The sequence below is a fragment of the Acomys minous genome (genome assembly GCF_964271855.1).
Source record: "Acomys minous genome assembly, chromosome: 1".
Classification (NCBI taxonomy): domain Eukaryota; kingdom Metazoa; phylum Chordata; class Mammalia; order Rodentia; family Muridae; genus Acomys; species Acomys minous.
Window position 1 is genome coordinate 29,287,119 of NC_140483.1, and position 15,662 is coordinate 29,302,780.

The following is a 15,662-nucleotide window of genomic DNA, read 5'->3' on the forward strand; positions in this document are numbered from 1 at the left end:
ATGCGTATGCCATGGCATGAAAGTGGAGGACATTTGGGGGAGTTCTCTCCTGCTACGATGCGGGTGTCAGAGCCTCAGCTTCGGTTATCAGCCTTGGTGGCTCCTGCCTTTACCCACTGAGCCACTTTGCTGGCCAACTATCCTCTTTTTGAAATGCAGCAACCAACAATTAGCAGTGTCTAAAAAGTGGATCCTCTATTTCCAAGAAATCTGATTGGATGATCTTTAATTCAGAAGTGTTCTCCTCAGTTCCCGGCCTGTTCTTACACATCGCTTTTACGATTAGCTGCATCAGTGACTGAGCACTGCACATCACTGACTTGTTCCAATACTCTGATTTTTATGAGAAATGTCATCCTATGGAATACAATTATTATAACACTAACTGTGACTTAAGTGGTGAGAAATGACAAATTGATTTATGTTTTTTATTTTACTTAATAATATTCATATGAACACATAATAAAATGTATTTATTTTGGCTATCATTCAAAATTGTCATCTGAAGGTAAATTTCATGATACAGACAACTTGCTAAATCCTAACTGCCAATCATAACACAGCAACAGAAGAAATTAAAGACAAGTGAACAATAAACTTTATATATAGTATATATAATAATTGAATTTATCATAAAAAGAATCATTTGTACCTCCCTATGAAAATGTACATCTCGAGTGAGCTAACCAGAAGCAGAGAGACTCAAATGGTATATACTCACTTATAACTGGACACTAGCCCAAGGGGCAGGTCCCATGAAAGTCTTCACCTAGCAGGAAAGTGGGATAGAGGTGAGGACATCCTATTGAGACTCTAGGTGAGAAAAATATAGGGGATAGGAAGTAGGTGGATCCAGAGGGTCCTAGAAACCTACAAGAGGAACATTATGATGGGTGGATCTGAGCCCAGGGGTTCTGCTTGATCTAAGGCACCAACCAAGGACAATACGTGCAGTCATCATCAAACCCCTACCCAGATCTAGGCAAGGGACAGAACATTCTCCACCGTTAAGTGGAGACTGGGGACTGACTTTATTCGATCTCTGGTGCCCCATATTTGGCCATGTTCCTTTGTTGGGGAGGCCTAATGTCACTCGGAGGAAGGATAGCAGACTACCAAGAAGAGACTTGATGCCCTAGCACCATATTCATGGGGAGGAGGTCCCCCACAGCCACCGTCATAGGGAAGGGGGATTGGGGTGAAAGTGGGAGGGAGGGAGGAATGGGAGGATGCATGGGATGGGATAGAAAATGAGATGTAATAGGAATAATTTTATTTTTCAATAAAAATGTGTTAAAAAAAAAGAAAATGTACTTCTCTTTTTTTTTTTCCAGAGCTGAGGACCAAACCCAGGGCCTTGCACTTGCTAGGCAAGCGCTCTACCACTGAGCTAAATCTCCAACCCCGAAGATGTACTTCTTAATACAGAAAATTCAGTTACTTAAAGGTGATTTTGGAAATCTGTAGATTTACTGAATAATTGTAGTATTTATTCTATTGTACAGAGGTAAAATTTTATCACTTGATAAAATGGCTGAGTGGATTAAGAGTGTTATTTTTGTTTTAAGAGTAGCTCTTAGAATGTGGAAATGAAGATTTCCGAAAGGCTCAACATTCTCTTGGTACAATGGGATCATTTCTGTACCTGAAGTAAAAAATAATGCTGAGCTAATTAAGTCTAAGTTTATGTTCACACTAAATACAGAGGAGACAGAACGGTCTGGCTGCTTAAAAGCCTTCTAGTGGACCAACTTTAATCTTAATGGCAGCAAGTAAACCCCCTCTCTGCCCCACCCCATGAACACCTCATAGAATTATTCACTTTCTAAAACTTTCTTTCAGTTTTGGTCTTGCAACCATGTGTCTTGATAAAAAGTGGGTCACTTGAAAAGGAGGAAAGACCAATAAAATGAATTACAAAGACAACAAGATTAAACTGATTGCACTGTTTTCATACACCCTCGCTGAAACTATACAAATAGGCAGTTGGCTGTGGTTTGGCATTTAGCGGCATGCGATCAGTAAGAAGGAGGAAATTTTATTCTCATTAACTGTTGCAGATTTACTGCAGCGAAAAGGGGCTATGTAACCCGAGATGTGACAGTACAGAAAGATCAAAGCCGTGGACTGGAAACTAAATAAACCCTCTGGCTACTTCCTGCAAGGAAAATTCACTTTGGCAATGTAAAACAGAGCCCAGTTAAAAACTACTCTCAGTTTTATGAGCTGTCACAGCAGCTCAAGTGGTTTGGGCTGGCTGAGTTTAGAACATTCTATTTCCTTGTTTTTGTCTTAGATTCTTCTATAAGAAGGTTTATAGACTAACTCCCCACCCCAACATAGCAACAACAAGAAACTTCTTGTAGTTGAAACTGAGTGCAGTCACTAAGTGCACTACAGCAGGTCTTCCTGGTACATTCATTGCAACTTAGTACTTTATTCTTAGACTTAACTTGGGAATGTGAATTTACTTTATGACTCACATATAACTTGTACAATTCCTATTCAAACTACATGCAAATCAGCCTCACAGCCCACATGGCTTGTACCTGATTAGTAAGCTATTTGTGCAGCACATCTGAAATGCTTATGGCAACGTGAAGAGTAAGGCAAGGCAAGTCATTAAAATTACACTTAAAGGCCTGCAGCCCAGCACTGAGTTTCAGCTGTTTGAATAAAAAACGATCTGTTCCATGTCTTTAATATAAGAAAACTTAAAACCTGTTCATAGCAGTTAGGCCACATCAAATAATACAGGGCTATGATGAGTAAGCTGACCTTGAAGTACACAGTACTTTCCAGTTAAGGAGTAAGTTTAATACCCACAGACTCAAGGCATAGAGGAATTGCTTTATTTCTCTCATTTTAAAGGAAATATTGCTTGTAGTATTTTATTCAAAATATGAATAAAGCAGCATTTGAAATGGTAATTTTCATTGTAGTAAAATCTATTTTTTAAAAAGATTTATTGATTTATTATTTATATTCTGCCTGCATGAATGCCTACAAGCCAGAAGAGGGCATCAGATCACATTATAGATGGTTGTGTGGTTTCTGGGAATTGAATTCAGGACCCCAAGAAGAGCAGACAGTGTTCTTAACCACTGAGCCATCTCTCCAGCCCCCCCTTCCTATTTTTTTTTTCCAAATGTGAGGCTTGTCTAGGCCAAACATCTTCTATGAGCACTTGCCTATGCTTAAAGACTTTTGACTTTCTTTCAACTTATATTTGCAATTCTTTTATTTTGAAACAAGGCCTCATGGTCACCTAGGTAGGCCTGTTTTGAGAGCCTCCTGCCTCAGCTTCTTGAACTCTGGGCCTACCGATATGCACCCACACACCCTTACTAAACTCAATCTCAATTGCTGTTCCCATAGAGCCAACAAAAATGTAACTAATACACTTGAAAAAATGCATGAGCTTGAACACTAAACACTTAAATTGTGGTGATGTGTTCAATTTCCCAGCCATGCCAGAGTTATCACCCATGCCATGTCTTTGAACGTAAGTTCACACACAGTTGATGTGTTAACATTTTTATAGGATTCAGTTCTATTATTTTACTTATAGATTTAGTTATCCCATTTTTCCTCCTAAACAAAAGTCTTAATAAAGTGTCAATAATGTAGTTTCCTTTGGGAAAATCTTTGGGCTTTATACACAGCTAATGTGTATCCCTCAAACCTTTGCTCTGACCACCTGATAGAAACGGCGCTCCATCGATGTGAGTATGTCCACTGCTCTCTGGCATCAAACTTTGTAAAGGAAAGCAAATACCCAGAATGCCTTTCCAACTGAGCACTGCAGCCTTCCTAGGGAAGACATCTTCGCCAGGTGCCAGAGATTTCTGGCTTGTGTTTCTATTTGCAGTAAAGTTTATAGTTTGCTAATGCTGATGTGTGATAATCTAATAAAATCTAGCCTTAAAGGTTACAGGCCCAATTTGCTAATAAAATCTAATCCAATTTTCCACAGGAAATGCAAATAATTAGTGTCCAAACAGTGGAAGGAGGCTCTTTCATTGCTAGGAAGGAACTATCTCTGTGAAAAGTCTAAATAAATATGACAAGTAAGACAAATACAGAAAATTCATTGGGATGTACTTAACAGGCACAAAAACAAGCACCACATAGAGAAAACTTTAGACTGCTTAGTTAGTGAGCAAATGACTTGCACTAAAATAATCTTATTCATTTCACTCCCATTTTAATAAAATTGGATCTAATCTTTAGAGAGAATTTAAGGTAATGAACTGATTACTTAATATGACAAGTAAGACAAATACAGATAATTCAGTTTGCAAGAAAACATGTCAAATGTTTTAAAGCAAAATAGCTTTATGACTTGTCCTGCTGCGAAATGAATACTACATCTCCCCTTTAAAAACATTTTCTCTAAACCTCCCCAAACAGAGGTCACTGGTGATTAATGGATGCAGTGACTATGTGGAACAAAGGCTGCAGCCTCTTTCTGAGCTTGAGGGCTTCGGTGTTTATTACCACCCAGAACCAGTGGCTTCCCTGAAACTCTCTGAACCTCAATTCCTATTTTCACTCTTTGCTCTCTTTACCTCATATACACGATTTTGATCCAATGTGATTCATGAAGTATGAAGTTTGGAGAAATTCAAAGCTCTTAGCCGTTGTGTATTTAGATTAAAAAAAAAAGTCTGAAACACTTTATTTTTTGAAAAAATTAAAGGTTCCTAGGAATACGTTATCTTGAAAAATACAATTGGTAATATCCAGAAAGAAAAATAAAGATTTTCATAAGAATTATTTGCATTATTTGCATTATTCAATGCATTGTCATGCTGTCACTGCTGTTCATGCGCAGCAGTTTTCATCATCCCACGGTTCAAAAGTACAATGGCCACTTCACTATCTCGGGCATAACCTCCTTTGTTATGTATCTTATACATGCTTATTTTTATTTTTTTAAATTTTGGTTTTTATTACTATTATTTTGGCTTTTTGAGATAGAGTTTCTCTGTATAGCCTTGACTGTCCTGGATTCACTTTATAGTCCAGGCTGGCCTTCAACTCACAGAAATCTGCTTGCATCTGCCTCCCTGAGTGCTGGGACTACAAGCATGCACCACTATGCCCAGCAATTAATTTTTTTTATTAATTTCAAGAAAATTTCTGATATATTTCTACTTCATTAATTCTCACAAACCTAGAAAGAGCTTAACATTATTTATCTGATTTAGGCCTGGACAGCATTTATTACTGGGTTTGAAACTTTTTTATATGTTATGTTAAAAGTGTCATCTGGATAATCGAATATTCATAATTTATAACATATTATAAAAGTTTGCATAGATTTGTATATTTTCAGATAGAAACATGTCTAAAACAGAGCAATTTTTAAAGTAAATGGGATAAGATCCTACTACTCAACCTTGCTGTTATATTTTTAATGTGTGTGTATTTATAAATAGTTGCTTTTTAAAAATTTTTCCTCATTTGTATGTACGGGTGTTCTTTTGGGTCTGTGTATGCCACATGCATGTCTGGTGCTCATGGGGCCAGAAAAGGGCATCAAATCCTTTAGAACTAGAGTTACAGATGTTTGTTAGGCAACACGTGGGTGTTGGGAATTGAATCTTGAATCCTCTGAATGTGCAGCTGGTGATCTTAACTGCTGAGCCATTTCTCCAGCCCATCTTCTTCATTTCTTTTAATCAAAGCTTTAGAAACTATCTAAATCTACAAGCAGTCCTTTTAGACAACCCTGCAAACATTCAGAACTAGGAAGTTACTAGGGACCTATGCATGCAGCCATGTCAAGAACTCAGGGTATGTAAGGGATTTAGCAATTCACTGAATATATAGGACTTTTTAAAGATTATATATTGCTTCATAATGGCCTTGTCTTAAACCTAGTAAGCTATGTTTCTGATGGAGGACAGTAAGAGTAGCCTTATAGTGAAAGAAGTGAATCTGATTTGTATAGAGTCCTAATCTTAGGAAAAACAACGCCTGAAACATCAAGGGCTGGTAAGGTGGCTCAGTATAAGGCTGCTCCTTGGCAAGCCTGGCAGCCTGAGTTCGAAACCTGGAGAACAGAATGAAAGGAGAGAACCGAGTCCTGCAACTCTCCCTCTGATTTCCACATCCATACCATGACAGGTACAATACATATATATGTAATTTATATTTAAAATTAGTATAAAGAATTATTTTATTTAGAAGATCTTGCAACTAACATTTCAGCTGTGATTAAATGGTTCACAAAATAAAGAGACTACCATGAAAGGCATACATGTATAATATATGTTTAAGCACAAAACAAATAACAGTAAAATGCTTTAAGAAAGAAAACTAAAGATTATAACTCACACACAGAGAAAATGAAGACATTCAAAGCAGAGAACAGGTCACATATGAGTCCAGTGCCCTTTGACCTCAGCGAGATGGTCAGCGACTGACATCACTCTACCAACCACAAAGAATGCCGGGCTCTCTGAAAAATATTTTTCAAAGCCCCAAGGAAACCTAAGCAGACTCTGCAGTTTTTTTCCAGTTTATGAAAATTGGATTCCTATAAAAGGAAAATGGACCATTTTTACTGCAACAAAAACTGATTTGTAAAAGCTGGAAGCAGTTTAAGAATACTCTCAACATGAGGTTCTTGTTAGTCTTGAAAAGTAAGAGTTATAATAAAAAAAAAAGGGTCCAAAAATATGGCATGAATACGTAGTACATAACAGGGGAAAAAACCCCACCTCGCCTTGCTCCCATTATTTTTAATTAGCTTCAATACCAAGCTGCACTTTACCCTCAACACCAGTGTAGACTTGGGGAGATTTGCATCTTACGCTGTGATTGGCAAGCTATGGCTAATGCCTTGGAGCCTAATGCATTTTGCATTAGCTCGAAACGTCGGGAAATCCTGGCGCCATGAGATTCAAACCAATAGTGACAGATGTCTAAAGCCAAGGATTTGCTGTCCAACTGCCAGTATCTATTTTATCAAACGTCCAGTCTCTCTTGTAGAATGAGATAGATGAGTTTACCAGCTTTCACTGTTTCCAATTAAACTGCCTCACCATATTACAGACGTGCAGGCCCTCAGACTAGGAAGCACCTTTGACTTGGGCGTTAGGAAAAACAACAATATAGATTAGGCTTTAACACTTCTTTCAGTTTGGTTTAGTTTCTCAGATTTTAATACGTGTATCTTTTACTTACTAAACAGTGAGGAAGAATATAAGAGTCTTGAACAATTAAAAAAAAAAACCAGATGTCATGCAAATTAGTAATTTATTCTTTACCCAGCACGTACTTGGGGTCAACTACTTTACAGGAACCTACTCAAGTTGAAATGTCCCCATAATAAAGCCTGAAATGTCATGGAGGCTGACTGGCGGGTGGCACTTCCCACTGCTAGGACTGGCATGCACCGCCCACATGCCACTGCCAGTCATGAAAAACAATGTTGATGATACATCCTTACCTTTTCACGTTCATCTTTTATTATTCTTTCCCCAGATAACTTTCCTATGCTTATTTATCAAATAGTGATGAGGAAGTAAGGAAGCAAGTATAGGTCACCTAGGTATTTCCAGACTTAGGGGAGGCTCCTCAGAGGCAGCACTTCTCCCCTTCAAAGGGATTTAGAGAACTAGGCTTGCCAGAGTTTAACTCCAGTGAGAAAACTGTTTGTTCACAGCCTAACTTCTTCATGTTTCAAGCCCAGGAGGGGTGAGTATCAGAAGACAACTATTTCAGGTTAATGAATGGAACATTTATGGAAACTATTCTTATATTATTTAAAGTCAGTTAATAAAATGGAAATGTTCATTATCAGCATTTCGAGTTGATGTTCTTTAATGAGTCTTATAGTTTACCTGCCGGATATCAGAAATGGAGAGTTAGCCTCGTTTAAGATTTCAGATCAGGAACATTATACAGCCCAATCACCATTCCAAAATGTGCGAATAATTACAGCAATTTAATATGTTTAAATATTTCCAGAACTAAAATAAATCTGCCTAACTGAAGATCTATGGTTTGCTATTATCAAAGGAGAACACAGCTATTTTCAAAATAGACTCCCACTTCAGAAGAGTTGTATGAAGTGTGTGTGTCTGTGTAAATACAATCAAAACATAATTTATGTGTCTATGAATTTCTCAAAGAATAAATAAAAATCACCATTTTAAAAAAGAGAATTTTAAGTAACTAAAAATATTTGACTATGTGAAAAAATAAATTATTTTAGAATAAAATTTATTTAAGATTTATTGCAGAATAATAATTCCAACAGAATGTACAAAAGGCTGTTAAAAATCATTTGCTCTGCTGGATACTGTATTTCCACCGATACACTTGAGCATCCCTTTACATTTGATTTATTAGCTACAAAAATCTTCAAGGAAATTAGCAGTAAATTATTTATTCTGCAAATAAAAAAGATACGCTTGTAGAATTTAAAGCTTATAAAGCTAAACAGATGATATTTTTCAGGGAAAGTTGTGTTTTTAAAGGATAAAGAATTCTCAAATCAAGATAATTACACTAAGTATATTACTCTTTTGATTTTAAAGGAGCTTTCAGTTCCTTCTCAGGGGTAAAAATATTTAGGTAGCTTCTTTACTTCATCAAAGAATATATCACAGTAGTTTTCAATAAAGAAGTCCTGTATGGATTTTCCCAGTTATTAGAATATAACAGAAATGAGAAGCAAATTGTTGAAATATGTAAATATTAGACATACTAAATGCATCTATGTTGTTTTATTAAACTATCATTAAAAATGATGAACTTTTGTTGAATTGGTTTCAAGATTTAGTAACTTGTATATTCAATTATTTTCATATTGGAAAATTTTGACTGTTTCACCATGTGGCCCTGTCTGGCCTTGGGCCTTCCTCCCTTATGTTCCCAAGGGCTGAGGTATATGAATGTCCTACACTCCTGACTGTATTCAATATTAATTAAAAGGTTTAATTTATTTAAAGTCATATAATTAGATAAAAATGAGAAAAAGTCTTATTTAAGAAACTAAGGTAAACTCTGTAGTAGACTGCTTTTTTCAGATTGGACTATCTATAGGGTGATGTTTATCATGAACTGTAAAGAAAGAATAATTACAATGGCAGAACAATTAGGTTTATAAACGATATAAGCATTTTTTGTGATAAGATCATATGCCTAGCTGGGCATGGTGGCACACGCCTTTAATCCCAGCACTCAGGAGGCAGAGGCAGGCAGGCTACACAGAGAAACGCTGTCTGGAAAAACCAAAAAAAAAAAAAAAAAAAAAGATCATATGCCTAAATCATCTTTCACTATTAACTTTACAGAAAACACTGGTACTGTGAATTGTCACATAATAGGTTACATATAATAATTAAACAAAGACTGTACTTAAATATGTATGACTGGAATGCCAGCCACCTCAGAAGTAATCAAATGTCAGGTTTTTTTTAAAGGCATGGTTATGTCTGGAAGCAAGGGATTTCTTACTATGTCAACCCAACACACTGATAAAATTATTTCTCATGTTATTTGTCACTTGGAGGCCACTATAGAACACCTAACTTCACATTTCATGACTGTATCACTTAGATAAGAGGCAGTAAGTTTAAGCATAATTTTTAAAAAGCTTTGCATTTATGTGATAAAGGTAGTATTTTCATGCAGTGTACTCATGCATATTAGGTCACTTTGTTATTGGCAACTTCAATAAGTGGTGGTTTATCTGTAAAATAGGCATAACTCTTGCTTTAAAAAAACTTAAGAGTGAAATTTCAAAAAGGTAGATATTTGTAAAATAGATGCTACACAATAGATGATCAATAATATTTATATCAACTTTTATACTTATAGTTGTATTAAAAGTTTATTCCAATTCCTTACTGCGGTAACACATTGGTCAGGAAAAGACAGATGAATGTATCACTTAAATAAGACTTAGCCTTTGCTATTGGTTACCTTCCACAACCTCAAAGGAAGATCATTGCCTAAGACACCACGGAAGTCATTGCACATAGAGAAGTTGAGCTGGTGCCCAACTAGACACTTCACTCCTGCTGGCTGGCATTCCTGTACTGGAAAATACTTTGCAGGCTACTTGGGGAGAAAAATAACTATCAGTATTACCTAGCTATAAACACAGCAACATATAAGAGGGCGTGGTGCACAACTTTAATCCCAGCATTCGGGAGGCAGAGGCAGACAGATTTCTGTGAGTTTGAAGCCAGCCTGGTCTACAAAGCAAGTCCAGGACAGCCAAGGCTACACAGAGAAACCCTGTCTTGGAAAAAACAAAACAAAACAACAAAACCCATAGCAAAAAAATGACTCTTAATGATATGTATTGGTACATCGCTCAACCCTTTCAGAGAAACTCCTCCTTGTACTAGATGGCACTGAACACAGAGACTAGTGCATAGAGCACTCAGCCCTGAATGGAAAGTGTTTATCAAACCTGCCTCTCGTGGCTCAGGGATATTCTTGGAAGAGGAGGAAGAGAGACTATAAGAGCCAGAGGTGATGGACAACTCCAAGGAAATAGCATCTTACAGAGAGCAACAGGCTGATAAACATATGAACTCACAAAAACTGTGAGAGCATGGTCAAGACCTGCACAGGTTCAAATCACACAAAATCCCAACATGGAAAAGGAGAAGTAGAAACAAAGTCTCACCCTTAACCAAGAAGCTATTTGCAATGAATACTTGCTATGAAAGGAAAAAATAGTTTTCTCTAATGCAGTGTCAGTGGATACATCAACTGCACTCCAGGGCAGTCCCCGTATTGCCCGTGTGTGTGTGTGTGTGTGTGTGTGTGTGTGTGTGTGTGTGTGTGTGTGTGTGTGTGTGTGTGTGCGCGCGCGCGTGTATGTGAACTTTTTGTTTTGTTTTTGTCTTATTGAGTTTTTGTTTGTTCTTTTGACTTTTGTTCTTTTTTTTTTAGTGAGAACATGAAGTTGGGTAGATATGGAAAATATCAAATATATTGCATGAAAAATATTTTAAAGATTAATAAATGTAGCCCATGTTACTAAAAATATAAAAACAGAAGCTAAATCAAAATTTTAAATGAAAAATAGGGAAATTAAGATTATACCTCTTTAGTTGACTAGCTCAGTGAAATTTCAATAGCCAGCCTGAATGAAAGCACTGCCCTTCTAGCCATGGCATAAAGAGGACATTGTCTATATTTTTTGGCAACAGTTAAAAAATCTGTAAGAATATTAGTAATGAAGCTGGATGCTGCTATAGTGAACTTTATTATAACTATAAAACAATGCTGGTTTATGAGATATTATTTTCCTTATATGTTTTGCTTACAGCCAATCCTATGACTATAAAAGCCTTTTACTAATCAAAACACCAACTTTTCAACAGAGTGGAATATCAACGGTGTTAAACCATAGGCCATGTGCTCTCATATTTTATTTGTTTTGGATACACCAGGAAACAATCTGTGTTCATTAATCTGCAAACTATTGTCTTTTTCAAAGGACAGTATATATTTTCTAAAGCAATAAAGCATTATTTTTTAATAAATCAACTAAAAAAATAAACATTCTCCTGGAGAGAAGGAAGGTTTTTACTGCAGAAAATGGTAGACTGAAGAAAACTCCAGCTTTTCAAAAACGAAGGTGATGCCACATCTAAGTTCTTTCTTGCTTACCTGCCAGGAAAGGCGTGCTGCCCAACCACATCTCCGTTCTGGAGGTGAAAATCATTGAAGAAGTCTGGACTTATTGCTCCTTCAGAGGCAATCAATCCATCTGCAAAGAAACAAATCAGGAATGAGTGGGACATAGTTATAGGGGATGAAATGGAAATTACCTTATTGAATGACACATTAGAAGCCTGTTTATTTAGCCTGGAAAGTACCCCTGCTGGTCTCTCTGGAGTGTGCACAGAAGGCCATATCTACATACGTGGTCACAAGTTTTATCAAATAAAACAGTAGTCACCGAGTACCTACTGTGTGCTAGTATTACCAGTACAGACAGAAATGAGACAGATTGCCCTCAAGGGATTTACAGTTTTGTGGGTAAGAAAAGACAGAAAAAGATAAAGGCATTAGGTGTGGTAGTCAGGGATAAAGGCAGGCTAGTAAGGGTCATGATTAAAGGCAAAGGAAGTGAGGAATACCACAATGCTGCAAGAGCATGTTTCTTATTTATACCCAGATAGTTTCATTTATATAGCACAATTGGGAATATGTCAAAATTAGTTTATTAATACAAACGCTTGACAATTTAAATGGAAAACATTAAAGTACACATACAAACATATTCAATTTTTAAAAATAAAAATGTTTTACATATCCTGTGGTCTTAAATGGGTGAGCTGTATAAAATATAAACAGTTTCTGATGACTTGATTTTCACTAGCTATTAATACAGCTATACCATCAGCTTATCAGGGATTTTTGAGCCCCTGAAGAGCTCTACACTGCTATGCTGTTTGAAAGCTCTGTTTTTGCTTCTAAGTTTGTTAATTTAAAGAAATGATTTAGGAGTTGTGTTACTTTCTCACAGTGGCCCCAAAACTCTGAACAACCTGCTATTTGTAGAGTTATATAGAGGAATAACAATTATCTGACTATAAGAGATCTGTGTTATGGCTTCAGGGTTGGCCCAAGCCTAGAATGAATCTTTACTATATGCCTTGCAATTAACTTTTTGCATGGCTTTGAGGACTTTGAGTTTCCTATGCTGGATTAGTGAATCGGGATAAGAATATTGGCCAGATCACACTGACCAGACAAATAAAAAAATGAAAAACAAACGGCAATTGAGTCACTAAATTTTTTTTTCTCAGTAACACCTGCATAATAATGGTGTGATCAGTCTTGGGAAAAATGTATACAACTGTAACACATTATTTCTTCTGACAGATTTTCTCTTTAGATACAACAAAATTATTTATATATAATACACAATAGTATACACGCACACACACACATATCAGGGGAGTATTAACATAGCAAAATAAAGAGGAATTACTATTTATAGGGGTTAGAATATCCTACTTGGGGAGAGGAGGTATCAAAGGTATAAGTGATTTGAATCTTCAAACATGGGTAGGACTTAAATGACAACACTGGTTTGAGGAGCTAGGGGGATGGCTCTTTGGGTAAAGGCACTTGCTGCCAAGCCTGATATGCTGAGTTTGTTCTGAGGAACACACATGGTGAAAGAAGCAACTTGGGCGAGTGGTTCTTTGGCTTCTAGACATATGACATGACATACAAATAAATATATGTTCCAAAGTTGTTTTAAATAAATGCCTATTAAAAGTTGCTCGAATGGAAAATTTAACTAATATAGCTAGCAAAGAGTTAGAGCAGTGCTTTGTATTTTCATAAAAGTTTATTATTAATCATCTGGAATAGATCACATATTAATGTTTTGGGTTATCATTTAATTGCATTTAATTGTTGATTTATTTTATTTTATTTTATTTTTTAATTTTTTTGAGACAGGGTTTCTCTGTAGCTCTGGCTGTTTTGGACTTGCTTTGTAGACTAGGCTGACCTAGAACTCACAGAGATCCACCTGCCTCTGCCTCCCGAGTGCTGGGATTAAAGGTGTGTGTCTTCCACAGGTCATTGGAAATCCTCTCTGTTTTCTCAACTAACAATGATTTCAATGCAGTACTGTAAATATTGGCGAAAGTGCAAAATATGCAGATGTTTACTACCTTTGTGTCAAACTCATCCCTGGCATCAGTCACACTCACCAGTGTTATGGGAGATAGAACATTGTGTGACCTTGACTATTATCTTAAAAGTATTAGCACAGTGAAGAAGGGAAAACTTCCCAGTAATCACCAAGTACAGTTTAATAGTTCAGAATTAAAACAAAACCACAGTAGCATTGAACTACTTAGATTAAATAAGAAATCAAAATAAAATTAAAAAGTTATATATCTACAAGATACAGAACACAGAACAAGTGCCACATTGTTGACTAGAATTCAGAAATCATGAAGATGTTTAACTTACTCATGCTAGATAGTAGGAAGCTTCTAACAGCCATTAACTGTTCTGGCTACACAGAGATGACGCCAACAGAGATCACACCAAAGACTAACTTGGAAAAACATAATGTTACTAGTTTTTTTTGGTATGTATAGATACCATTAGCTGAAACTGTTAACATAAGACCACTGAGATGTTAAAGAAGTGTGCTGATGGAGTATGGCAGACAAAAATGCCTGCTTAAAGCACACAAAGGAAGCATGTGTTCTGCTTTGGTTGTCACCTTACCTGAGCTGTAGAAGAGGTCAGGCCTTTCAAGAATGTCCCCTTCATGGATGTACGGCTCAATCCGGTCATCGCCATACAAGTACTGCTCGCTCTCGTCCATCTGACGACTTTCTACCATCTCCAACCACTGAGAGTTATGCCAGCGAAACTTCTCACTCTGAATTTTCTTTGCCCATTCTTCATCATATTCCTATCACAAACAAACAGCAAGCGTCACTGTCTAAGTTCACTTGCCTGGTGCTCAGAAATATCTTGCCATGAGAGACTCTTGAGGGCCTTCATTTGGGTCAGAAGGAACATTTAAAGTACCTGTTCAGAATTTTGTCCAGGTGGTATTAGCTAAAGAAATGGCTGAGTGAATTGGTAACTCACTCCTAGATGGCACCAACAAATGCTCCAAGTCTAAAGTTCACAAGCTGACATTAAGTGTTTTATAGCTTGTCAGGACATAGGCGAAGAATCCGACTCTGCTTCACTGTGGCGGTCGTGCCAGGTGACGAGTTCAGATAATACCGTGGGGAGGAAAGCACCACTAACATGCTGTTTTGTTTTGTTTTAATCCCAGACAGGGACTTGCTCTGTAGACCAGGCTGGCTTCAAACTCAAGAGATCTGCCTGCCTCTGCTTCCCCGCGTGCTGAGATTACAGGCATATGCCACTGCGCCAGCTGCTAAAATGCTGTTTTTAACTGATGATATAATTTAATTTTTAAAAAATTGAATTTAATTTCATTCTAAACATGAAATTAATTATAATACTTTAATGTTCACCTTGCTTTGACCATGGATGTCTGAGACATGACTATGTTCTATTCATTGGCAGGCATCTTTAATAGTTGATGCAGAGCAAGTTCCTGGTTAAAGAATATAAGGATGCATTGGCAAATGATTAGAGATTATGGAAGAGCTTTATATCTCTGTTCCTCTCATATTTTGTAGCTATTTCTTTTTAAATGTATTTTCTTACTGAGGTATAAAAACAAAAATTATGTGTATTTCTGGGATAGTATGTGGTATTTTGGTACAGTCATGTATTATATAAATCTTATATGAAGCAACACATAGCTATTTACTCAGACATTTCTCTCTCTATTTTTTGGTTCTGGGTCCAGGAACACACTTGAGTAGGCCAAAGCAGCCTTGAACTTGTGGGAACTCTATATAAACGTCCTGAGTTGAAGGATTACAGATATACACCAACACACGTAACTCACTTATCACTTCTTTATAGCAAAAACGTTTGACATCCTTTCTTTAAGCTTTTTGCAATACACTGTGGTTACAGAGTCATCCTAGCAGCCGATACCACACCAGAACCTCCCGTCCTACCCTAACTCAATACCCCGTGGTCACACCTTTGCTGAATTCTCTACACCCAGTAAACCCTGTACTCCATTTTACTTTTAACTTCTATGA

At 36.8% G+C, this 15,662-nt stretch overlaps 1 protein-coding gene across 5 annotated transcripts in view; it reads right to left on the minus strand.

Annotated features, from left to right (window-relative positions):
* The window catches only part of KIFAP3 (kinesin associated protein 3), a 135,359-nt gene that overhangs the window by 19,436 nt on the left and 100,261 nt on the right, over window positions 1-15,662 (minus strand). For all 5 annotated transcript variants that reach the window (XM_084753797.1, XM_084753798.1, XM_084753799.1 and 2 more), the window contains exons 18-19: window positions 14,248-14,437; window positions 11,653-11,752 (exon numbers count right to left, since the gene is read on the minus strand). In XM_084753797.1, coding sequence (XP_084609923.1) covers window positions 11,653-11,752; window positions 14,248-14,437 — 290 coding nt within the window. The remainder of the gene's footprint in view (window positions 1-11,652; window positions 11,753-14,247; window positions 14,438-15,662) is intronic.